This window comes from Leucoraja erinacea, chromosome 28 (assembly GCF_028641065.1).
Source record: "Leucoraja erinacea ecotype New England chromosome 28, Leri_hhj_1, whole genome shotgun sequence".
In the NCBI taxonomy this organism is placed as follows: Eukaryota; Metazoa; Chordata; class Chondrichthyes; order Rajiformes; family Rajidae; genus Leucoraja; species Leucoraja erinaceus.
This window is the reverse complement of record NC_073404.1, coordinates 32114527-32141574: the sequence shown is the minus strand read 5'-3', so window position 1 is coordinate 32141574 and position 27048 is coordinate 32114527. Positions and strand designations below refer to the sequence as shown.

The 27048-nt window shown below is 44.2% G+C and overlaps 1 protein-coding gene across 1 annotated transcript in view; it reads right to left on the bottom strand.

Moving 5' to 3' along the window:
- LOC129710483 (nuclear pore membrane glycoprotein 210-like) overlaps window positions 1-27048 on the bottom strand; it is a 113304-nt gene that overhangs the window by 30821 nt on the left and 55435 nt on the right. Inside the window, exons 14-22 of the mRNA XM_055657437.1 lie at window positions 25622-25767; window positions 20617-20838; window positions 18461-18634; window positions 13382-13584; window positions 11540-11669; window positions 6784-6891; window positions 4232-4333; window positions 4027-4155; window positions 3507-3634 (exon numbers count right to left, since the gene is read on the bottom strand). Of these exons, the coding sequence (XP_055513412.1) occupies window positions 3507-3634; window positions 4027-4155; window positions 4232-4333; window positions 6784-6891; window positions 11540-11669; window positions 13382-13584; window positions 18461-18634; window positions 20617-20838; window positions 25622-25767 (1342 nt within the window). The remainder of the gene's footprint in view (window positions 1-3506; window positions 3635-4026; window positions 4156-4231; window positions 4334-6783; window positions 6892-11539; window positions 11670-13381; window positions 13585-18460; window positions 18635-20616; window positions 20839-25621; window positions 25768-27048) is intronic.

Below are 27048 nucleotides of genomic sequence, written 5' to 3'. Positions count from 1 at the left end.
TCATAGATAAGAGTTTCTCTACAAACATAGGCAACTCATTCTCCTCCCCAGCTAGCCTTAGCTGCGGGATTCCACAAGGCTCCATCCTAGGCCCCATTCTCTTCTCCCTGTATATGCTCCCCTTAGGCCAAGTCATTCAAAGGCACAGCATTTCCTTCCACTGCAATGCAGACGATACACAACTCTACCTCCCCCGAAACCCAACAACCGATCAAATCTACTCAGCCTTATCCACTGCCTCGAGGATATACAGTGTTGGATGGCCCAGAACTTCCTCCAACTAAACGAGAGTAAGTCTGAGGTCATCCTACTCGGCCCCTCGGACTCCATAGCAGGCAGCTTTGGAAGCCTTACCCCATTACTCAAACCTCACGTCAAAAACCTTGGCGTGATATTTGACTCCGCGTTGAAATTTGACAAACAAGTCAATGCTGTGGTAAAAGCTAGCTTCTTCCAGCTTCGGACGATAGCTAAATTAAAACCTTTCCTCCAATTTGACGACCTTGAAAAGATCATCCACTCATTTATCTCCTCCCGCCTTGATTACTGCAACTTCCCTTACACTGGCATAAGCCAATCATTTGAATTTAAATTTGAATTTGATTCCTTTATTGTCATTCAGACCTTTCTGTCTGAACGAAATTACATTGCCTGCAGTCATACACAGTAACAATAAATAACAAAACATACAATAAACACAAATTAACATCCACCACAGTGAGTTCACCAAGCACCTCCTCACTGTGATGGAGGCAAAAGTCTTAGTCTCTGTCTCTTCCCTCCTTGTTCTCCCTCTGCGCTGAGGCGATCGATCCAGGTCGAAGATGCCGCTCTCCAGTCCAGCGGACCTCTATGGTGATGTCGCCGCTGCCGAAATCCGGAACGCCGTCTCCGCTCCGAGTCGGCCCGCCACAACTTCAGCGCCGAGTCCCGCTGCATCAGCTCCGAGTCCCGCAGCCTCAGCTCCGAGTCCCGCAGCCTCAGCTCCGAGTCCCGCAGCCTCAGCTCCGAGTCCCGCAGCCTCAGCTCCGAGTCCCGCTGCCTCAGCTCCAAGTCCCGCTGCATCAGCTCCGAGTCCCGCAGCCTCAGCTGCCCCAGCTCCGAGTCCCGCTTCCCCAGCTCCGAGTCCCGCAGCCTCAGCTCCGAGTCCCGCTGCCCCAGTTCCGAGTCCCGCTGCCCCAGTTCCGAGTCCCGCTGCATCAGCTCCGTGTCCCGCTGTTTCAGCTCCGGGCCGCTGCCGAAAGCTGGAACGCCGCATCAGCGAGTCGGGCCACTGCTGCCTCGGCCCCGAAGATGGCCAGCCTCGCGTTGGTAAGTCCTGGCTGGCTCTGACTCCGGAGCCTCGAGGTCGGTCGCAGGTTGGAGACCGCCAGCTCCGCCATTAGACCTCAGCGCAGACGGAGGCAGAGAAGGGGGATACGACAAGAAAAACTCACATTCCCCCGAACGGAGAGTCAAAAAAAAAAAAAATGTTTCACCCCCCCCCCCCCCCCCATAACACAACCTAATAAACCAAAACTTAGCCAAAACAAGACAAAAAAAAAACAACACAAAGTAAAGACAGACGGACTGCAGGCGAGCCGCAGCTGTTAACAGCGCCGCCACTTCCGGACTTCCTGTCCCACATCCATGTCCCACCTGCAATTGGTCCAAAACGCCGCAGCGAGACTTCTGACGGGCACCCGAGAAAGGGACCATATCACCCGATTCTGTCCTCTCTTCACTGGCTCCCGGTGCGGTTCCGAATGAATTTCAAGCTCCTTTTTGTTATCAAAGCCATTAACGGGCTTGCCCCCAGCTACATCTGCTTACCCACCATACCACCTCCAGGTCCCTCAGATCGGCCGACGGAGTTACTGACCATCCCGCGGTCCAGGCATAAGCTCAGGGGCGACCGCGCATTTGCGGTTGCAGCACCTAGACTATGGAACAGCATCCCTCTTCCCATCAGAACTGCCCCCTCCCCCTAGACTTAAAACTTATTTCTACTCTCAAGCCTTTCTTGAGGTCCTCTGAGGGAGCGCTGTACGTATGTATTTATATATGTATTGTTGATCTATGTACCACTGTTTGTAGCACGTTAGTACCTGCACTAATGTAAAGCACTTTGGTCAACGAGAGTTGTTTTTAAATGTGCTATAGAAATAAAATTGACTTGACGACTTGCTGTGCCACTGAAATAGACTCACTCGCTCAACCAATCCACCAGCTGCCTTTGTATATTTGTCATTTACAACATATTTAACCATGTTCCAAAAATAACTACAAGGAAACACATCCCAGTACAATTATTCAATGGACACTATAAACAAGTGCATCGCCCCACATTTCCTGTTAGTACAATTAAAATTAAATTGGAAAACTATGTCTAACCTTTTAAGAGGCACGTACAAACCTCCTAATGCTCATTGTAAATTGTTAACATTTATACGTTGTTGTAACTAACAAACTTTCACGATTGCACATTACTAAACAGTTACTACATTGTACCCCAAGCAAGAAAAAACATTATTGATCATGCATATTGCAATTAAGCACATTGATAACATTACAATGTGAAATCCCCAATGACATGATCCATTTGAAAACATACTCATATATTAGAAACATAGAAAATAGGTGCAGGAGTAGGCCATTCAATATGATCATGGCTGATCATCCAACTCAGTATCCTGTACCTGCCTTCTCTCCATACCCCCTGACCCCTTTAGCCACAAGGACCACATCTAACTCCCTCTTAAATATAGTCAATAAACTGGCCTCAACTACCTTCTGCGGGAGGGAATTCCAGAGATTCACCACTCTCTGTGTGAAAAATGTTTTCCTCATCTCGGTCCTAAAAGATTTCCCCCTTATTTCCCCCTATTATTAGCATTCTCGCTCATTAACCATGTTCCCTCTATCTCTCGCTCCATTATCCTAGATTTCTCTTCGTTTTGACTTCCATTGTCCACTATATTTTTGACTTTCACTCTTGTCCAATTTCTCCTTCTTTACTTCCTACATTGTATTTCTCCCCCACTTTTCATATTCCTTTTAGTCTTTGTCTTTCTCATCTGAAATGTGTGGAACAGTGGTGCAGGTGGTGGAGTACTGCCTCAGTTTGACAGTGGTGCAGGTGGTGGAGTGCTGCCTCAGTATGGCAGTATGCAGGTGGTGCAGTGGTGGTGGAACAGTGGTGCAGGTGGTGGAGTACTGCCTCAGTTTGTGGAAGCCAATTAACCGATGAATTTGTATGTCTTGTTGTGAAGTTCAAGATTAAATGGCAGACTTAGGATCGGGTTAACAAGTAGAGGATATGTGTCCAAAGGCTTGTGAACCCTAAACTAAGTAAGTAGTGAAAATTATATCAAAATATACATCGGCTTGACCTGAAAGTGAAGATATTAGTGGCAATAAAGAGATCAATACAGCTTTTGAAAGAAATATGTATTATGTTTCTGATCTATTTTGGTGGTCTACCTAAAGTGGTAAACTGCAACTTTGGAACCTTGCTCTGTACTTACTCTAAGGTGACAATTGGGGAGGCTGCCTGCAGGCTTATATTCATGCAGTGAAAGTATCTGTTCAAAAAGGGTTGCTTGAAGAAATCCAGGATTCTCACATTTACTGCAACAGACTTTCCAACTTCAATCTGAGGAAAAATGACGCAATGAAATAACGTACTTATTTACTGCTTCCTCTGCATTTGTCAAACACATTCTCGTTTAGATTCTTCAGATCATCCCTGAGCCCCTTCCTTCAGACTCAAAGTTCTACTGATCTGGTATCAGAAGTTCATGTTCAGCAGTAATTACTACAATAGATGTTTTCATTAACAATACGTTGAACGGTCTCTTGTGCTGTCAGGTTTCTTTGTGACTGTGCAGAAAATGAACAGTATAAATTGCATGCATCTTTAATGTTTGAAACTTTAGGTATGAGAAAATGACTTTTATTTGGTCAACAAAATGACCAAGTGTTCAGAGAAAGTAGGAGTTTAGTATTATACATTTCACAGCACTTACACATTCTCATTTTGCTTACCTTATGAATAAGGTCCAGCTCAAAATCCAATATATCCGATACATGGATCTCAGCTCTGGCAGGACCTTTGCAGGTCAGGCAAAGGTCATAAGCTTTCAGTGTCACTATTCCCGGTTGCAGTGGCTTTACCTGCGGCAACAAGTGCTTTCAGTATTAACATCGTCACTAAAGATGTAAATAACATTTTTCATAACCAGATACTAACTTGGATATAATTTTTGGCTTCCATATATGTGCTGGTTAAAACCTCAGCGTCTGTCGTATTAACAAAAAAATATCCAGAGCCTTCAGTTAAATAGATTACTTCCTAAAGAAAAAGAAAATGTAAATTACTGGGTTTGTTTCATTCATAAAATGTACAGGTTAAGCTATAATTTGCTCACAAAGAAGGGAATAAACACACAATATTTTGCAATATCATATTACAAGAAATGTTCAAAGTGATTGTTTTGACAAGAGATGGATCTTGCTGCAATAGGACTATTATTTATGTGTAGGAAGGAACAGCAGATGCTGATTTACATCAAAGAGACACACAATTCTGGAGTAACTCAGCGTGTCAGGCAGCATCTCTGGAGAAAAGGAATAGGTGACATTTTGGGTCGAAATATTTCTTTAGACTGTGAGTTAGTGAGATAACTGAAATGTCACCTATTACTTTTCTGCCAAGATGCTGACCCGCTGAGTTACTCCGTTTTGTGTCTTTCTTAGGGCTATTATTTAGTTCTGTGTCTCCTCACACTTCCACACTCTTCAACTGCAGCAGCTGAGCAGAGATACAAAGTGTGCCTCACACATAGAAACAATCCACTCGTATCCTGCAGTCCAGCTGCACTGAATACAACATATAACAATGAATGATTCCCTAACCTTATACCCTAAATGGTGATGGTAAAAATATACATTTCTGATAGAACACACAGGGTTGTAGTGGAAGGACAATATTAGGCTGGAGGTCTCTGCCAAGTGAAGTTCTGCAGGGATCTGTGTTGGGACCTCAACGCATTGTAAAATACATAAATGACTTGGACGTAAATTTAGATATGTTTTCAGTAAATTTGCAGATGATACCAAAATTGCTGGGGTTGCGAACTGTGAGAATGGCAGTCAAAGGTATACAGTAGGGTATAGATCAGCTGTAGAAATGGGCAGAGTAATGGAAGATGGGGTTTAATGAATGGTGTAAATATATGATCAATAGCATGAGTCTGATGTACAGAGAATCTTGAGGTCCAAGTTCATAACTCCCTGAAAGTGGCAACACAGGTAGAAAGAGTGGAAAAGGCGTGAGTGGTATACTTGCTTTCTAATTTGAGGCATTAAGAGTCAGGAAGTCACATTGTAGCTTTATAGGACTTTGCATAGGCTGCATTTAGTATTGTGTACTGTCCTGAACAGCCCAAAATAGGCTTGGAAAGAGTACAGAGGATGTTTACCAGAATGATGCCAGGATTCGGGAGTATTAGCTACAGTGAGAGGTTGGACAGCCTTGGACTGGATCGCCGAGGGAGGGGAGAGACCCGATGGAAGTATATCAAATTGTGAGGCATAGATGGGGTAGACAGACGGAAGCTTTTTCAAGGATCCATTGCAAGGATGGAAAAATCATAAACAAAGGGGAATAGCTTTAAGGTGATAGGGGCAAAGTTTAACGGAGATGTAGGGGCAATTTATTTTACACACTGACAGTGGTGAGTGCCAGGAACATGCTGCTGGGATGGTGGTCGAGGCAGATACCATAAGTTCATAGAAACATAGAAAATAGGTGCAGGAGTAGGCCATTCGGCCCTTCGAGCCTGCACTGCCATTCGATATGATCATGACTGGTCATCCAACTCAGTATCCCATCCCTGCCTTCTCTCCATACCCCCTGATCCCTTTAGCCACAAGGGCCACATCTAACTCCCTCTTAAACATAGGCAATGAACTGGCCTCAAGTTCATAAGTCATAGGAGCAGAACTGGGCCATTAAGCCCAGAGTGTACTCCGCCCATCAATCATGGATGAGAGAGGCATTTAAGAGTCTTTTTAATAAGCATTTGGATTTGCATGAAATGGAGGGATTATGTGCAGGCTGATAAGAATCAGTCTTGGTATCATGATTGACACAGACATTGTGGGCCAAAGGGCTTGTTCTTGTGCTATACTCCTTTATATTGTATCTTGCTTCTATAGGAATGACTTCTGCACACGTGTAAATCCTGGAGATTCTTTACTCTACAGGTTCACTATGGAACTGAATGATCCCATCAGGCCCTGGGGACATACACCTTGAAGTTCTTCAAGAGTCTCAGCACCACCTCCTTCTCGATCTCAACCTGCCCTGGGATATTTGTATTGTCCTCACTGATCTCGCTGTCCTCCATGTCCTTCTCATCAATGAATACAGATGTCAAGCTCTCATTTATCACCTCAACTACATCCTCAGACTCCAAACATAGATTCTCTCCATATCCTTGTGAATTAACTTACTCCCAGGTTTATCTGCCTAGTTTCAGATGGAAAGGTACAAGGTAAAGCTAGTAGGACTCCAGCCCACGGTTCAAATAGCAACCAACAACCATACAGCATTCCCCTTGTACCTCACTATAATTCCTAGGGTTATTGCTTAGAATTAAGTCACAGATTTATCACGGCCAGTTTATCAAATTAAATTTGAATGAGATTTGTGAATTTACATCACTATTTTGTGGACTGTGTCCCTATACTCTATTAATTTTATTGTAAAAGAAACCTTGAATTAAATGCGTGTCCTACCAATATATCGGGATGGTTGTACACAGTGAGGTTTCTGGGGACCAAGGACACATCATCCACCAGTAATAAATCAATGCTGGCCGTTATTGGCACAAACAAGCTATTCACCTGCAGAAAATATATTTGGACAATGGATTAGATTACTAAATAAAGAGGCACAACTGTATACTTCAGTGCTTAACTCAAAGTGCAGATAACGACAGATTGAGATTGTAATGATGCAACTGGACTGGCCCAATTACACCTGGTGCAGAAAGCACACAGAATTAATATTTATTCCCCTTATTATCATGATTTCAGTTCCCAATCAGCTCAAACAATGCTGGCTATTAACTTGTGTGGGAAGGAACTGCAGATGCTGATTTAAACCGAAGATAGACACAAAATGCTGCAGTAACTCAGCGGGACAGGCAGCATCTCTGGAGAGAAGGAATGCGTGAAGATAGGTTGGGTGAGTGGGCAAATGCATGGCAGATGCAGTATAATGTGGATAAATGTGAGGTTATCCACTTTGGTGGCAAAAACAGGAAAGTAGACTATTATCTGAATGGTGGCCGATTAGGAAAAGGGGAGATGCAATGAGACTTGGGTGTCATGGTACACCAGTCATTGAAAGTAGGCATGCAGGTGCAGCAGGCAGTGAAGAAGGCGAATGGTATGTTAGCATTCATAGCAAAAGGATTTGAGTATAGGAGCAGGGAGGTTCTGATGCTCAGACCACACCTGGAGTATTGCATACCGTTTTGGTCTCCTAATCTGAGGAAAGACATTCTTGCCATAGAGGGAGTACAGAGAAGGTTCACCAGACTGATTCCTGGGGTGGCAGGACTTTCATATGAAGAAAGATTGGATAGACTCAGCTTGTACTCGCGGGAATTTAGAAGATTGAGTCAAGAGTCAAGAGTCAAGAGTCAATTTAATTGTCATTTGGACCCCTGGAGGTCCAAACGAAATGCCGTTTCTGCAGCCATACATTACACACAAATAGACCCCAGACACAACATAATTACATTTTACATAAACATCCATCACATAGCTGTGATGGAAGGCCAAATAAACTTATCTCTCCACTGCACTCTCCCCCCCCCCCGATGTCAGAGTCAAAGTCATAGCCCCCGGCTGGCGATGGCGATTGTCCCGCGGCCATTAAAGCCACGCCGGGTGGTGCGAGGTCGCACACCGGGTCTTGATGTTAGAGCCCCCGGTGTGCGCTCGCAGAGTCCGCGGCCATTCCAGCCGCGCGGGGCAGTGATGTAGGCCCCGCTCCAGGAGCTCTTCAACCCCGCAACTCGGGCGGGAGAATTCGCCGTTGCAGGAGCCCCGAAAAGCGGTCTCCCTCCAGGGAGCCGCGGGCTCCCGGTGCCGCCGTCCACAGACCTGTCGTTGGAGCCTCCGACTCTCCGGTAGCAGCAGCAGCAGCAGCAGCAGCGCTCCTCCACCGCTCCACCCGCTCCGGACTCGGCCAGCTCCGCGACGGTGAGGTGAGTCGGCACCAGAGTCCCCGGCTTCTTCCTGTTGGAGGCCGCTCCTCGTTGCGGCCTCAACGACACCTGAGACCCGACGAGAAAAGGTCGGGTCTCCAGTGCAGGGAGAGATTCAAAAAGTTTCCCCCCCCCCCCACCCCACCCCCCCCCCCCCCCCCACACACACACCCCAACATAAAATAACAAAAACTACATAAAAACACAGACAAAAAATAATAAAAACGCGGACAGACTGCAGAGGCCGCTGCTGGCCAGAGCCGCGCCGCCTACCGGAGGGGGGATCTTATAGAAACTTACAAAATTCTTAAGGGTTTGGACAGGCTAGATGCAGGAAGATTGTTCCTGATGTTAGGGAAGTCTAGAATAAGGGGTCACAGTTTAAGGATAAGGGGGAAGTCTTTTAGGACCGAGATGAGAAAAACATTTTTCACACAGAGAGTGGTGAATCTCTGGAATTCTCTGCCACAGAAGGTAGTTGAAGCCAGTTCATTGGCTATATTTAAGAGGGAGTTAGATGTGGCCCTTGTGGCTAAGGGGATCAGGGGGTATGGAGAGAAGGCAGGTACGGTTATACTGAGTTGGATGATCATATTGAATGGCGGTGCAGGCTCGAAGGGCCGAATGGCCTACTCCTGCACCTATTTTCTATGTTTCTATGAAGGGTCTCGGCCAGAAACATCACCCATCTTTCTCGGCCAGAAACATCACCCATTCCTTCTATCTAGAAATGCTGCCTGTCCCGCTGAGTTACTCCAGCGTTTTGCATCTATCTTCTGGCTATTACTTTACTGTGGGTCCAGGGCATCTAATGTAGTAATTAACGAGCACCAGTTGAAGCTGGCCAGTGCTGATTGATGCCATGCCTCCAGTTTGTAAAAGGGAAGAGTTCTGTTGCAAACTGATGCAGTCATCGCTGAAGCTTTGGCAAGTGGGTGGTTTATGAGCAACCTGATGGTCATTAACAGCCCCAACTCTGACAGGTCCCATCGGCAATCAGTTATCAGTGTTTGGGAAGACAGATATTTATCAACTCTGTGTCCTCAGTCAGGCACAAAGGACAGGAGACAACCAGCTCAAAGAATAAAGAGTGGGTTCACCTTCTTGAGGAAAAAACTAAAAGAGGAACACTCTCATCCATTCAGAATAACTAGTCTACCAAAGATAGACACAAAACGCTGGAGTAACTCTGCCAGTCAGGCAGCATCTCTGGAGAAAAAGGATAGGTGATGTTTTGGGTCGGGACACATCTTCAAACTGAAAGTAGGGGGTGAGGTGAAGCGCTGGAGGCGAGAAAAGAACCTGGACCAATCAGGGCTTCAGCCACAAATGTGCCAAGCAGGGCCCACTGTTGGCTAGGGAAGGTGTGATCTCAAGAGGGATACAATCGGGTGAACTGTGGAACTGGTTAAATGACTAGGGTGAAGGGACGGGGTGGGGAGTTTAGGTAGAAGTTACTTAAAATTCAACGCTCATACCACTTGGTAAGCTGCCCAAGCGAAATATGAGATGCTGTTCCTCCAATTTGCATGCGGCCTCACTTTGGCAATGAAGGAGGCCCAGGACAGAAAGGTCAGGATGGGATGGGGAGTTGAAATGGTTGGCACCCAGGAGGTCCCATAGCCTTGGTGGACTGATGCCATTTGGCCCATCATCTGCTCCGCCATTCAATCATGGCTGATCTATCTCTCCTTCCTAATCCCATTCTCCAGCCTTCTCCCCATAACCCTACACCCGTACTGATCAATAATCTATCTATCTCTGCCTTAAATATATCCATTAAAGTGGCCTCCACAGCCTTCTGTGGCAAAGAATTCCAGAGATTCACCATCCTCTGACTAAAGAAATTCTTCCTGCAAGAATGTCCTTTAATTCTGAGGCTATTACCTCTAGTCCTAGACTCTCCCACTGGTGCAAACATAAGTTTCTGAGCATGTGTTCAGTGGGAAAGAGAATTAGGATGGACTTTTGGTCAGTAGTTCCTGGGGGTGCAGATCAGTCTGCACCTGGTCACAAAACATCGCATCACTAGTTAAGAGAGCGCAGCAGCGGTTGCACTTTCTGCGCCGGATGAGAAGAGCTCACCTCCCCCATCCCGTCCTCACCACTTTCTACAGGGGCACCATAGAGAGCATTTTGACCAGCTGCATCTCTGTCTGGTTTGGGGACTAAAGCCTCCGACTGGAAGTCTGTGCAGAGAGTGGTGAGGACGGCTGAAAAAATCATTGGGACTTCTCTTCCTTCAATCCGTGCTAACGTTGCCTGCCCAAGGCCAACAGTATTATAAAAGACCCCACACATCTCCATCATGGTCTGTTCACTCTGCTGCCCTCGGGCAAAAGGTATTGCCGTATAAGGAGCAGAACGGCCAGGTTCTGCAACAGCTTCTTCCCCCGAGCCATCAGACTCTTGAATTCAGACTCTTGAATTCTATATAATGTGCCGCCACTATTATCTATTTTATCTTTTTATCGATTTTATCCTTTTGTTATTTTATGTTGCACAGTGAGCCAGATGAAACTAAATTTCGTTCAGATCTGCATTTGTTGGTATATTTTTGAATGACAATAAAGTCTTTGATTAATTTTGGCAGTGGGATATGGGCCAAACACAGGCAAGTGGGACTAGTGTAGATGGTACATGTTGGCCAGACTAGTGTAGATGGTACATGTTGGTTGGTGTGGGCCGAAGGGCCTGTTTCCACACTCTATGACACTGGACAAACTCCGCACAGACAGCACCCGTAGTCAGGATGGAACCTGGGTCTGGCGTTGTGAGGCAACAACTCTACCGCTGCACCAGTGTGCCGACCCTTGCCTCTATCTGGCTCACTTCTATATGCCGGCCATCATTCCCTATATAATCTCACTCCTCATGCAGGACATCAACCCAAAATGTCGACCTCCGCCTTCCCCTACCATTGTTGAATTTTTCCAGAAGTTTGTTATTCATTCCAGATTCCACAATCTGCAGTCAATATCATTTAGGAGGTTGGTCAAGTTTTATAATTGAAGAATTACACAGAAATGTTCAAAGAAAATGTAAATAAGAATATGTGATAGTATATTTCCCAAATGAAATCTAAGTCCTAGATGTTGCTATAAAAGGTAGAGAAAAGTTCATCTCATATTCTACCAATTTATTTATTACAGGATTGACAATATAATCTAGATCTTTGACAACTTGGTTGGAAATAGTTTTAAACTGTGTACACAAGACAGAAATGTAAAGGCATAAATGAATTTGCATAACTCAAAGCTATACTGTTAACTTACTTCGGGGAAGAAGTCAGGCTGAGTCTTTTGATACCCAACCAAATATACTGAAATGGACACAGTTCCTTTCTTCCTGTAAACTGTAACCATTCTATGACCTGTTTTTAAAAATGAAAATATAATATATATACTCAGTGAAAATTACAAGAAAATGTTTTAGCAAAACAAAAGTACAGCACAAAACGGGCTCTTCAACCAACTGAGTTTGTGTCGACGGCCCACCACCCATTTATCTTAATCCTAAGTGAATCCCACTATCCTCCTTGCATCCTCAACAACTCCCTCCAGATTTAACCACTCATCTTTACTCGAGGTTTTGTACAGAGGCCAATATATCCTATCGACCTGCACATCTCTGGGATGTGGCAGGAAACCAAAGCACCCCGAAGAAACCCCCCAGTCACAGGGAGAATGTGCAACTCCACAGGCAGCACCAAGATGAGGACTGAACCCCATGAGGCAGCGGGCGGGTCTATGAGCTGCATCACCCTGCCACCACCCATGCTGGTCTATGAGCTGCATCACCCTCTATGGTCTAGCTGCATCACCCTGCCACCACCCATGCTGGTCTATGAGCTGCATCACCCTGCCACCACGGCATGTTGGTCTACGTGCTGCATCACCCTGCCACCACCCATGTTGGTCTACGTGCTGCATCACCCTGCCACCACCCATGTTGGTCTATGAGCTGCATCACCCTGCCACCACCCATGCTGGTCTATGAGCTGCATCACCCTGCCACCACCCATGCTGGTCTATGAGCTGCATCACCCCGCCACCACCCATGCTGGTCTATGAGCTGCATCACCCTGCCACCACCCATGCTGGTCTATGAGCTGCATCACCCTGCCACCACTGCCCACCACGGCATGTTGGTCTATGAGCTGCATCACCCTGCCACTACCCATGTTGGTCTACGTGCTGCATCACCCTGCCACTACCCATGCTGGTCTATGAGCTGCATCACCCTGCCACCACCCATGCTGGTCTATGAGCTGCATCACCCTGCCACCACCCATGCTGGTCTATGAGCTGCATCACCCTGCCACCACCCATGCTGGTCTATGAGCTGCATCATGCCACCACCCATGCTGGTCTACAAGCTGCATCACCACCCATGCTGGTCTATGAGCTGCATCACCCTGCCACCACGGCATGTTGGTCTACGTGCTGCATCACCCTGCCACCACGGCATGTTGGTCTATGAGCTGCATTACCCTGCCACCACCCATGTTGGTCTATGAGCTGCATTACCCTGCTGCCACATACATGCTGCAGACCTGTACATCACCCTGCCACCACGGCATGTTGGTCTATGAGCTGCATCACCCTGCCACCACCCATGTTGGTCTATGAGCTGCATTACCCTGCTGCCACATATTGGTCTATGCGCTGCATCACCCTGCTGCCACATACATGCTGCAGACCTGTACATCACCCTGCCAACACCGCATGTTGGTCTACGCGCTGCATCACCCTGCCGACCTGTACATCACCTGGCGCCGCCACATGTTTAGTTTCATTAATTTTCTAGACTGACCTTCTACAAGACCTAGACATACCAGTTTATATTCTTCAACTCACTACACCTTGATGGAGATATCGTCTTGCTCAAAGATCATAGAGCAGAGCCCCTGATCTTTGGTCTTGCTTCTACAGGGAAGAATTCCTGGAATTTAGGTCAGTAGTTCTGTTTACCAGATTTCATCCTTTGAAATAGCTACTTTAACTTGCTTTTGTATTATACAGATCAGACCCTGGCATTTAAAATAATATTCTTAGACAATCTGTTCTCCCACTGTAGCTTTTTGCAATATATTAAGGTGCTTGTGCTCAGCTCACAATACATTACCATGTAGCCTCTTCTGTCCACTTCCGTCATCTCTTAAAATCATTTCCATGAGTAATGTAGGATGAAGACTGCCCAGAGAAGAGTTGGATGATTTCCAGTTAATGAACAGAGAGGTAAAGTTATCAAACTTCCGTCCATATTGGTCATATGCAGTTAGTTCCAAAATGGTGTTTCTGCAGAAAGAAACGGGTACCTGCTCAAACAAAAAGACATAAAATTATAATTAAAAGTAACAAATACAAAACATGAAACTTTAATATATATATTGAAACAAGCAGTATTAAGACAATGCTTAAGAAAAGCACACTTTTCACAAGGATAAGAAATTGTAAATTTCAGATTAATATTAAAACAGCAGTTCTTTAAAATCATATAAGCAAACAATTTTAATTTTTGAGAGTCTAAATTAACAGATTTTTGATTAAGTGATAAAGTGAACAAACGTTTGAGAGACCAGCGAGATGGATTTGCCGGCTGCTGCAGGGCTGCAGGCAACAAAATAAATTCAATGCTAGCATTTATTTCAAGAGGACTTGTATACAAAAACAGGGATGTGATGCTGAAGCTCGATAGGGCACTGGTAAGGGCTCATTTGGAATATTGTGAGCAATTATGGGCATCATATCCGAGGAAGGATGGGCTGGTACTGGAGAGGGTCCAGAGGAGGTTTTCAAGAATGATCCCAGGAATTAGTAGTTTAACGTATAATGAGGGTTTGTCGGCACTGGGCCTGTACTCGCCGGAGTTTAGAAGAACTTCATTGAAGCATATAGAATACTGAAAGGCTTGGATAGAGTGGATTTGGAGAGGATGTTTCCACAAGTGGGAGAGTCTAAGACAAGAGGCCATAGCCTTAGAATGAAAGGACGTTCTTTAAAAAGGAGATGAAGAGAATTTTGTTTAGTCAGAGGGTCGTGAATCTGTGGAATTCTACCACAGAAGGCTGTAGAGGCCAAGTCAGTGGATAATTTTAAGGCAGAGATAGATAGAATATTGATTAGAATAGGGTGTCAGAGGTTATGGGGAGATGGTATGGGAATGAGTTTAGGAGGGAGAGATAGATCAGCCATGATTGAATGGCGGAGTAGACTTGATGGGATGAAAGGCCTAATTCTATTCATGTGGCTTATGAACATCGACCATGTGGGTACATTGTGTGTGGTTGCATTTCTGATTTGTGAACTGGTCATGCCATGAATAGTTCTCGGGAACAAACCCTGCTATAACCATATAACAATTACAGCACGGAAACAGGCCATCTCGGCCCTACAAGTCCATGCCGAACAAATTTTTTTCCCCTTAGTCCCACCTGCCTGCACTCATATCATAACCCTCCATTCCCTTCTCATCCATATGCCTATCCAATTTATTTTTAAATTATACCAATGAACCTGCCTCCACCACTTCCACTGGGAGCTCATTCCACACCGCTACCACTCTCTGCGTAAAGAAGTTCCCCCTCATATTACCCCTAAACTTCTGTCCCTTAATTCTGAAGTCATGTCCTCTTGTTTGAATCTTCCCTATTCTCAAAGGGAAAAGCTTGTCCACATCAACTCTGTCTATCCCTCTCATCATTTTAAAGACCTCTATCAGGTCCCCCCTTAACCTTCTGCTCTCCAGAGAATAAAGACCTAACTTATTCAACCTATCTCTGTAACTTAGTTGTTGAAACCCAGGCAACATTCTAGTAAATCTCCTCTGTACTCTCTCTATTTTGTTGACATCCTTCCTATAATTGGGCGACCAAAATTGTACACCATACTCCAGATTTGGTCTCACCAATGCCTTGTACAATTTTAACATTACATCCCAGCTTCTATACTCAATGCTCTGATTTATAAAGGCTAGCATACCAAAAGCTTTCTTTACCACCCTATCTATATGAGATTCCACCTTCAAGGAACTATGCACGGTTATACCCAGATCCCTCTGTTCAACTGTATTCTTCAATTCCCTACCATTTACCATGTACGTCCTATTTTGATTTGTCCTGCCAAGGTGTAGCACCTCACATTTATCAGCATTAAACTCCATCTGCCATCTTTCAGCCCATTTTTCCAAATGGCCTAAATCACTCTGTAGACTTTGGAAATCCTCTTCATTATCCACAACACCCCCTATCTTGGTATCATCTGCATACTTACTAATCCAATTTACCACACACCTTCATCCAGATCATTGATGTACATGACAAACAACAAAGGACCCAACACAGATCCCTGAGGCACCCCACTAGTCACCTGCCTCCAACCCGATAAACAGCCATCCACCATTACCCTCTGGCTTCTCCCATTCAGCCACTGTTGAATCCATCTTGCTATTCCTGCATTTATACCCAACAGTTGAACCTTCTTAACCAACCTTCCATGAGGAACCTTGTCAAAGGCCTTACTAAAGTCCATATAGACAACATCCACTGCTTTACCCTCGTCAATTTCCCTAGTAACCTCTTCAAAAAATTCAAGAAGATTAGTCAAACATGACCTTCCAGGCACAAATCCATGTTGACTGTTCCTAATCAGACCCTGTTTATCTAGATGCTTATATATATTATCTCTAAGTATCATTTTCAATTAATTTGCCCACCACTGAAGTCAAACTAACAGGTCTATAATTGCTAGATTTACTCTTAGAACCCTTTTTAAACAATGGAACAACATGCGCAGTACGCCAATCCTCGGGGACTATTCCCGTTTCTAATGACATTTGAAATATTTCTGTCATAGCCCCGGCTATTTCTACACTAACTTCCCTCAATGTCCTAGGGAATATCCTGTCAGGACCTGGAGACTTATCCACTTTTATATTTTTCAAAAGTGTCAGTACTTCTTTTACTTTGAACCTCATAGTATCCATAGCTACTCTACTAGTTTCCCTTACCTCACATAATTCAATATCCTTCTCCTTGGTGAATACCGAAGAAAAAAAATTGTTCAATATCTCCCCCATCTCTTTTGGCTCTGCAGATAGCTGTCCACTCTGTCTCTCCAATGGACCAATTTTATCCCTCGTTATCCTTTTGCTATTAATATAGCTGTAGAAACCCTTTGGATTTACTTTCACCTTACTTGCCAAAGCAACCTCATATCTTCTTTTAGCTTTTCTAATTTCTTTCTTAAGATTCTTTTTACATTCCTTATACTCCTCAAGCACCTCATTTACTTCATGCTGCCTATAATTATTGTAGATCTCCCTCTTTTTCCGAACAAGATGTCCAATTTCCCTTGAAAACCAGGGCTCTTTCCAATTTTTACTGTTTCCTTTCAACCGAACAGGAACATAAAGATTCTGTACTCTTAAAAATTTCCCCTTTAAATGTCCTCCATTTCTCTTCTACATCTTTCCCATAAAACAAAATGTCCCAGTTCACTCCTTTTAAATCATCTCGCATCGCATCAAAGTTAGCCTTTCTCCAATCAAAAATCTCAACCCTAGGTCCAGTTCTGACCCTCTCCATAATTATATTGAAACTAATGGTATTGTGATCACTGGACCCGAAGTGCTCCCCAACGCATACCTCCGCCATCTGTCCCGTCTCATTTCCTAACAGGAGGTCCAGCACTGCCCCTCCTCTAGTCGGTACCTCTATGTACCTACTAGAGGAGCTGCAAAAAACTATCCTGCACACATTTTACAAACTCCAACCCATCCAGCCCATTTACAGAATGTGTTTCCCAGTCTATGTGTGGAAAGTTGAAATCTCCCACAATCACTACCTTGTGCTTACTACTAATCTCTGCTATCTCCTTACATATTTGCTCTTCCAATTCTCGTTCCCCGTTTGGCGGTCTATAATACACCCCTATAAGTGTTGCTACACCTTTCCCACTTCTCAATTCCAGCCAAATAGCCTCCCTAGATGAGCCCTCCAATCTATCCTGCCAAAGCACTGCTGTAATATCTTCCCTGACTAGCAATGCAACACCTCCACCTCTTGCCCCTCCAATTCTATCACACCTGAAGCAACCCAAGGAGGATCTGAAGCACATAGATGGGTTTGACTTAGAACAAACAACAGTACCACACAGGAACAGGCCGTTATGACCAACTCTTATCTGCCTGCATATAATCCATATCCCTCTATTCCCTGCACATCCATGTACCCATTCGATGTCCCTTCAATGAAACTTCTCTCCCAATCCATATTGCAATGCGTGGAGATTAAACCAGCTCCTGACATGCAAATGGGAATACTGAATATCAGTTTGGAATATCAGTTAAGTGATAAAGTTTAATCATAATTTCAGTTTGTTGTAAATCTTTCCAATCTGATGTTATAAACTGTCCAAATGAAAATTGTGGATTTACAGGTTGAATATTTAGCTTTACAGAAATGTTTGTACAATGATCAGACAAAATTCTTAAAATATTAGGATCTCTAAAACTTTGGATTGAATGGCTGATCTGTGCTTAAATTCGACATTATGCTGAGAATGTCTCCTTTCCATGATTTCAGTGACAGTCTACCAGTTTTATTATGGACCACTGTATTTCTTCAGCAAATTAGTTCGTTATCTCATTTGAAACCAGACATCACACGCCACAATAGCCTTTAAAAATTGATAATGTTATTATTTTAGAAAGAAGGAACTGCAGATGTTGGAAAATTGAAGGTAGACAGAAATGCTGGAGAAACTCAGCGGGTGCAGCAGCATCTATGGAGCGAAGGAAATAGGCAGTGTTTTGGGCCGAAACCCTTCTTCAGACTCAAATGACAGATGCTAGTTTATAAAAAAGACACAAAGTGCTGGAGTAACACAGTGGGTTGGGCAGCATCTCTGGAGAACATGGGTAGGTGACGTTGCAGGTCAGGACCCTTCTTCAGACTCTGATTAATTTTCTCTGCACGGACTCTGCCGTAAGGCTCGGTTTGGAGCTCATCAGCTGACCCAACTCCTGGAGCCAGAAGCCTGGCACCCTTCAGGTGCATAATTAAAGGCTTGCATGATGGTGAAATATCTTCTTAGCAATGATACAGATACATTTTGTGTTTTGTAAAATTTCTTGCCTATGTATTGCATAATTACACATCAATATGACGTGGGCTAACAAACCTTGAACCTTACCAATTGCTTGTTGTGTTGCAGCAGAGGGCATGGAAGACCACGTTCTCGTGACTTATACACAGGAGCCAATGTCACGCTGGTGGGAACAGCACAGACCAACTTCACTTTTACATCTTCAACGGCAGGGTTGAGATTCAGCAAGCTTGGCTGGTTGCCAACTTTAAATGTCAAAAACTACCATGCAAAGATTCAAACGTTTATTTCAAGGACCACAAAAGCAAGATTTATTTTAATCTCTAAAATAGTAACTTTACATTCAAAATATTTACTAATGTTAATTCTAAATAGCTCAGTAAAATGGTTTGTTTCATTCATACTTTTTCTTGATATTCAAAACTGAAACTTTTGTTGAAAAGGACCTTCAATCCATTAAAACTAATGGATTGATGTCTGAGGAAAGGTTTCAACCTGAAACGTCACCCATCCTTTTTCTCCAGAGATGCTGCCTGACCTGTTGAGTTACACCAGCATTTTGTATCTATCTTCCATTAAAACTAATTTTGAATGGGTGCAATGAATACAAGGCAGAATTAAGATGGCGGGAATCTCACAACAGGGACATAATGGACAGTATTATGTATCATCAGATTATTATCCACAGATGTGCTACCACTCCCTGGCAGACAACTGCTAAAGGATTTGTGGCCCAATGGGGTTGAGAATCAGACATGTAGAAACAGGGAACCGCAGACAGTAAACATAGACAATAGGTGCAGGAGTAGGCCATTCGGCCCTTCTGGCCTGCACCGCCATTCAATATGATCATGGCTTATCATCCAACTCAGTATCCTGTACCTGCCTTCTCTCCATACCCCCTGATCCCTTTAGCCACAAGGGGCACATCTAACTCCCTCTTAAATATAGCCAATGAACTGGCCTCAACTACCTTCTGTGGCAGAGAATTCCATAGATTCACCACTCTCTGTGTGAAAAATGTTTTTCTCATCTCGGTCCTAAAAGACTTCCCCCTTATCCTTAAACTGTGACCCCTTGTTCTGGACTTCCCCAACATCGGGAATAATCTTCCTGCATCTTGCCTGTATAACCCCTTAAGAATTTTGTACGTTTCTATAAGATCCCCCCTCAATCTTCTAAATTCTAGCGAGTACAAGCCGAGTCTATTCAGTCATTCTTCATATGAAAGTCCTGACATCCCAGGAATCAGTCTGGTGAACATTCTCTGTACTCCCTCTATGGCAAGAATGTCTTTCCTCAGATTAGAAGACCAAAACTGTATGCAATACTCCAGGTGTGGTCTCACCAAGACCCTAGGGTCTAGGTAGGATGGTTTACACAAAAGAACACAGTCAATTGTCACCAGTGTGCAGGATAGTGCTAGTGTACGGGGTGATCGCTGGTTGACATGGCCTCGGTGGGCCGAAGGAACTGTTTTGCCTGTAAAGTCTAAAGACACAAATTACTGGAGTAACTCAGCGAGTCAGGCAGCCTCTCTGGAGAACATGGATAGGTGACGTTTCGGGTTGGGTCCCTTCTTCGGACTAACGAGTATCAGACATACTAATGGACCAGGAAGGTACAAAAATCATAAATGGTTTTGCAATACATAGAAAATGTTGAAAACATTGTGAAGGTTGAACTGTAGTTGAAAGGCAAAAGAGAATCTTGTTTAGATCATCTGTTGAAGATCTCAGTGACATTATCTTCACGTCTTCAAGCGTTATCATAACCTCCTTGCTTTAAAGACCATATTTTAACAAGCCTAATTTATTTAAATACTATTCATCTTTGATTTTACTTTTAAATTTTATTTTTCAAAAACTAGGGAATGTCATTCCTTCTACTCCTGAAGCAACCTAACAGAGCCCCTAGATCAATGAAGCTGTCACTATGCCTTCAAATAACATCTGGTAGGAAGGAACTGCATATGCTGCTTTAAAGTGAAGATAGACAGAAAAAGCTGGAGTAACTCAGTGGGACTGGGAGCATCTCTGGAGAGATGGTATGGGTGACGTTTTAAAAAAAAAATCTGGCTACTCTCCACTGCAACAATTTTTCAAATTCTATAAATTAATACCACATTTCTCTTTGTCAAATTTAGAGAATGGTATAATCAATCTCTGTTCAGAAAATTACAAGGTTTCAGAATTGTGGAAAATTGGGATTGAAATGACATTTGCATGTAATCTCTTTCTTACCTGTTCTCCTAAGGCTACACAGGTGACTCTAAACCCATGATGACTTTTCTTTTTCATGGACGGAGCCCATTGTTGTTCAATGGTTATCTTATTCTTCTTTTCACCAGTCAGATCCATGAAGAATCCTGATGGCTCCAGTACCCAAGGCCTGGGACCTCCTTCAAACAGCATTTCTTTTGAAGAGGTTAGAGTGACTATTGCAACAGCAACTGGATCAATAGCCTGACATTAGGAGCAGAATAATAAATGTCTTGGAATCATTCTCCTGAGATGAAATCTAAAGTATTAATAAAAATAGGCTCATGGTTCTTGTTTGTGATGTTATTAAAGTGAAGGGGGAGATGTGATGTATATGTAATGTAATATGTAATGTAAATGCCACTGCGCTGCCCCGGACCATCACCCACGCCCAAAGATCTGAGCCCACAGCTGCCGCCATGTTCGAGAGTCTCTAGAGTTTGAGGTTAAAGTGAAAAACTCTTAATTGAGTCTAGTGTAAATCCTTATGTGGATATTAGGGGGAGATGTGATGTATATGTAACGTAATATGTAATGTAAATGCCAGTGCCCCTTGAGGCCAAAAGCAGAAGCTGGCAAATGTACCTGTGCCTCGTGACTGAGGTCAGGTGACCTTCTGGAAGTTTCAGTCATTGCAGATTAAACCTTTCCTACAAGATGTCGGACATGTATTCATTGTGCTAGTCTAAGGTCATACAGAAGACATTACATTGTTAATAGAATCTTTATATTGTTAAAATATAAATTCATTTATGTGATTCGGATGAGATCATATTTGGTATTTGGTATGTTATGGAAACACATGTTATCATTGACCTATCTGCATTTAAATCAATGGGAAGCTGTATATCGATTGTTCTTGACCAAGACATGCATCAAAGAGGAATTTTGAGAAAGTTTTAATTGTGAGACTAAAACAGCTACTTCCCTCATCATAGCTCGGAAGATAATCATAACACACAATCACAATCTTAAATCAGAGGGGAGGAGCCATCTTGGAGGAACGACTGCTAACCAGCAGCCGTCCATTAAACTCGCTTTTAAAAAAAAAGTTTTTAGTTAGTCCTGTCTCGTCCGTTTGGAGAAATGGACTTTTTAATGTGGGGGGTAGGGGGCAATTTTATTTCTAGGTCCCTACCTGGTCGGTGAGGCAGCTTTTTCTCCGGGCTGCCCGTCGACCCGTCCTCGCGGCCTACCAGCGGGCTTGGAGCGCCGTTTCCTGGCGGGGACCGCCCAGCACCCCGGCCTCGGTGGCGGCACAGCGCTGGAGCGCTATCATGGAGTGGAGCGGGCGATGCCTTGCCTGGGTCGCCGCGCTGGAGCGACGCGCTGGAGCTCCAGTGAGCTGGACCACCGAGAGCAACACCTCTAGGGCTGCGGGTCTGCGGAGCAGTGCGGGCAGCGCCGATTTCAACATCGGGAGCCTGGGAGCTCCATCCGGCGGCCTTGTCAGCTCCGGTAGCCGCGGTCTGCAGCTTGGAAGCGGCCGTTCCAGGTGGCCCAGCCGCTGAGAGGACTCTCCCTACGCCGGGGCAAGACCACCCGGTGGGAATGGCCAGGAACATCGGGCCTCTGTAGAGGCAACTGCGGTGGCAGGCCTGACTTTGGGTGAACTTGGGGTTGGGGATTTGACATTGCGCCTTCCCCCACAGTGGCAACCATTGTGGGGGGGATGATTATCTGTCTCTACATAATCCTGTTAGTCTTTGTCCAAGATGGCTGCCGTGAAGGGAGAGTGGACGCTGGCGCGCTTTAGCTGCCGCTGCTCTCTCTTCACATTGTGTTTTTGATTTTTTGTTTTCGGACTGAATTATGTTTTTAATTTGTGTTTCTGTGATGTCTTTATTATTTATTTTATTCTGATTATATGTTTTTTATTCCAGTCAATCTTTGCAAGGTGTCCTTGAGATGTCTGAAAGGCACCCAAAAATAAAATTTATTATTATTATTATTATTAAATCGTTTTCACTCTGACTGCTATGTTAAATTTTAACCCGAGCAATCTGGTAGAAGTTGTAGCTGTCATGACTTTGCCACAGGAGTCGGGGGAAGTAGATCTCAGGCTGAAAGGAACTCTCTCCATGGTGGCCTCAGTACAATAGCTTAAAGGATGCCAGACATGTGAGTGCACGTTGTGGAAGGGAGGGGAGGGAGGAAATGTGTCTACATGTGTGTTGTTTCATCACGCCTCTCCACCTATAATCGACAACGCATGTAGTTCCAAACAACCAGTGGCATAGACAAATCACTGCAGATCTGCTATGCCAAGCAACAAGTGTGCCTCCTTGGTGCAGCAGGTAGTGCTGCTGCATAGGCTCCAGGCTTCATCATGATGTTACATGTTGTTTGTGTGGAGTTTGCTGGTAGCACATTCTTTATGTGGCTACAAGGATTTCCTCCACTTCCCAAAGACTTGCTGGTTGGTTAATTGGCTGCTGTAAATGACCACTGGTGTGGCGGGTGCCGAAAAAGTGGAAAATTGTTGAGCACTTTAGACAATGGATTGCATAGACATGGTGGTTGAAGTGGCTCCATCTGTGTGGTAAGAAGATATGAAATTGACACTGGTCATGATACATGAAATGTGCACAGGGGGTCATTACAAGGAGGGTATGTGATGCGCATTTGATCAAGTGTGAATAAATAGGCTTTAAAGGCGTAAAACAAGCTGCTGGAAGAACTCAGCGGTTCAAGCAGTACCTGTGGAGACAAAGGGATGGTCAAGGCAACAGGACTGAAGGGGTAGAGGGAAGGTAGTCAGCAAATAGAAAGATGGATGGGTGAGACAGAGGCTGACAGAGAAGGTGATAGGTGCAAGCAGGTGGGAGTGGGAGGGGGATTGGGATTGGGAATGGGAGGGGGAGTGGGAGGGTGAGGTGGGAGGTGGAGGGGGTGTATTGGGTCTGAGGCTGGAAGGTGATAAGTAGAACCAGCATATTTACTCTCATTAGGTTTGTTACAAAACTTACCTTCAGCGGCGCTGCAGTTCTGCCACTGGCCGTGTGCGCTATTTTGGCACCTTTGAGGGGGGGGGGGGCGGGGTTAAAATGCCGTTTCACGTACCTGTCCTGGATTATATTTTGTTGGAGTGCAAGCTTTTGCTGAATAATTGTTCCGACGGGCGTTTTGTGACATTTTATTTATTTATTTATTTTTTAAATCGCTTGACAAGTTCAGCGCTGGAGTAATTTAAAAATCAGTTTCTAAAGCCGTCAATGCCGACAACGGGGACGGATTTCACGTAGGGGACAGGTAAAGGAAAGCCGTTTATTTTATGTATAAAAGTGCTCCTTAAGATGTCTTTAATTCACATTTTACGTTGCGAAACGGTGATTTATTCCCCCATACGAACTGGCAGTATTTTTTCCTGCCAATATGGGGTTTAAATTCACCACAACCGCAATGTTCCAAATGATCGCATTCCAGAAAAACCCACTCGCAAGATGATTTAAATGGCCATTCATTTGCAGGTATTAAACACTAAATTCCTTCCATTTGGCCTATAAATCCATGACAATGAAATTTAAAAATCATGTTATATTGTGAATTCTTGTGTGTATGTTATTTGGACACTTATGCCCCTGTCCCACTTAGGAAACCTGAACGGAAACCTCTGGAGACTTTAATAATAATAATAAATTTTATTTTCGGGTGCCTTTCAAATCTCAAGGTCACCTTACAAAGATTAAACAGAAGAGAAAAAAAAAAACATATAGTCGGAGAAAAATAAATAATAAGGACATCATCAATACACAAATTAAAGATAGGAATCGCTCCAAAGACACAAAATCAAAAAAAACCAATGTGAAGAGGGAGCAGGGGCAGCTAAAGAGCGCCAGCGTCCATTCTCTCTTCCGACAGCCATCTTGGACACAGACTAACAAAGTACCTTACACACAGAAAAATCATCGCCCCACAGTGGTTACCACTGTGGGGGAAGGCACAAAAGGCCAGTCCCCAACCCCAGTTCTCCCAAAAGTCAGGCCTATTAAGGCCACCGCTGTTGCCTCAACGGAGGCCCGATGTTCTTGGCCGTTCTAGCCGGGTGGTCTTGCCCCGGCGTCGGGAGAGTCCTCACAACGGCTGGCCCACCTGGAACGGCCGTTTCCTAGCAGGGGATTGTCGGCTTCCGAAGCCGACAAGGATGCACCGAGTTGGAGCTCCCAGGCTACCGATGTTAATGTCGGCGCCGCCCGCTCCGCTCCGCAGACCCGCAGCCCAGAGGTGTTGCTCTCGGCGGTCCAGCTCACCGGAGCTCCAGCACTTCGATCCAGCGCGGCGACCCTGCCAAGGTTTCCGTGCAGTTCCCGGAGGTTTTTGTCAGTCTCCCTACCTGCTTCCACTACCTGCAACCTCCGGGAACCGCACAGAAACCTTGGGTGGGGCGCAAAGTCTCCAGAGGTTTCCGTTCAGGTTTCCTAAGTGGGACAGGGGCATTAGGCTATTTAAAAATGTTGATCTTTTCTTAAGAAATGGATAGATGTTTAGATCAAGTAATTGAATTATATAATTAGCTACAATTGGGTAACTAACTAATTATATGCTTTAATTTCAGGTCATCCAAGTAAATTGTTTCATATTTGTTTCAGAATGCTTCAACCTATAAGAACTGAAAATTTCTTTCAGTTCTCTTAATTTTTAAGAAAGTTATGGGCTTTTGACTGTCCTCGATCACAGCTTTTGCGTTAAGTCAATGGAAAAGCAATAGGGAATAAGATGCTAATTTCCGAGTATGAAAATGGCCATAACTGTTTTAATACTGACGATATGAAAGTGAATTAGGTTTCAAATTAAACTTCTTTTTGTGCTTTATCTGATGGGATAAATTGCAGACTTGATTTTTTAAATCTCAAAATGTTGTAACATTGCTACTCTCATGTCTCCAGTCCACTTAAAGATATTAGGAATCATTCTCATATAAGATTTGGATCTCTAGAAGCTTTATTTCTGAATCTGTGCTAAGCATCAATATATCATAAATACTTACTCTAAGTCGATGGTAAGAGGCAATGCTTATGCTGCTGCTAAAATGGACCTCCAGAAATGCAGCACTTGCTGTTAGTAATGTGTGGCCTGGTGTCTCTGCCTGTACAGATATCCCAGTGCAATGAGTAGCATCTGCCTCTAATTTCCCTGGTGGGAAAAAAAGAAAAAATAGATTGGTCATAAAACTGTTATTTAGTAGAAGAATACAAGTCCTACAATACTCGACACAATTAATTTGGAATGTTTTTATTATATAGGGTGCATTGAAAATATTATTGCCAGCCATCACTGTATCAAACTGTTCTATTATCAATGTTTGGTTATTAGAGATTAAAGTTTAATTAGCTTCACGTTTTCGATTTAAAAATCCTTCATATTTGGCACAAACATTCCTTAACTGCAAATATATTTTAATTGTCTTGTTTAAGTTCTTCACAACAGACATTACCTTTGTAAATGTTCTGACTTTTATAAGGGCAGATTTATGCAACATGTGTTCTGAGAAGGTAGATAAGGTAGTATCTATAAATGTTATTTAAATTAACCTCAAGGTATTTGGTGAAGTGATTTGGAGCAAAATGTAACATATTATGAAATTAATTGAGAAAATGTTAGGTAGATAGTGGGAGTAATAGATTATGCATTCTATTTGACAACATATAGTCAAGAGTATCAGTATAGTGCAGGGATTCTTTACTGGAGATTAGCTATCTACTATTTCAGAAATGTCTTAGATGAAGAAAAAGAAACCTACATTTGATAAGGATACCGAGTTAGGTCGCACATAGAAACATAGAAAATAGGTGCAGGAGGAGGCCATTCGGCCCTTCGAGCCAGCACCGCCATTCATTGTGATCATGGCTGATCGTCCCCTATCAATAACCCGTGCCTCCCTTCTTCCCATATCCCTTGACTCCACTAGCCCCTAGAGCTCTATCTAACTCTCTCTTAAATCCATTCAGTGACTTGGCCTCTAAGAACATAAAGAAGAACATTGATTTAAAGGCCAGCAATAGTCTAAAGAAATGTGTGGAGAACTGCATCCCAACAAAAACCTTCCAAGTGTTTCCTAACCAGAAGCCTTGGATGAACCATGAGATCGGGGTCGGGGATCATGCCAGCAAGCAGCTCAAGAGCGGGTCAGCGGGCGATGGATAAGAGGACAGTGAGCGATGGAGCTTACTTCATGTGTCAGTGCGAGTAACCTCAATTAGTCCCTTGTTCACGCCGACACAGAAGCAAGCTCCACTGCCCTGTATCCATCGCCCACTGACCCCCTCCGCTCTATGATCTTTGCTCTTGAGCTGGACCCCTCACTGTTCAGATGGAGAGCACTGCCAGAGGTGAGTGGACCGGCAGAAGGTGCTGAGGTCCCGGTAGCCACAGCATGCCACCACAGCTCCTCCCACTCCGAACTCGGCCAGCTCC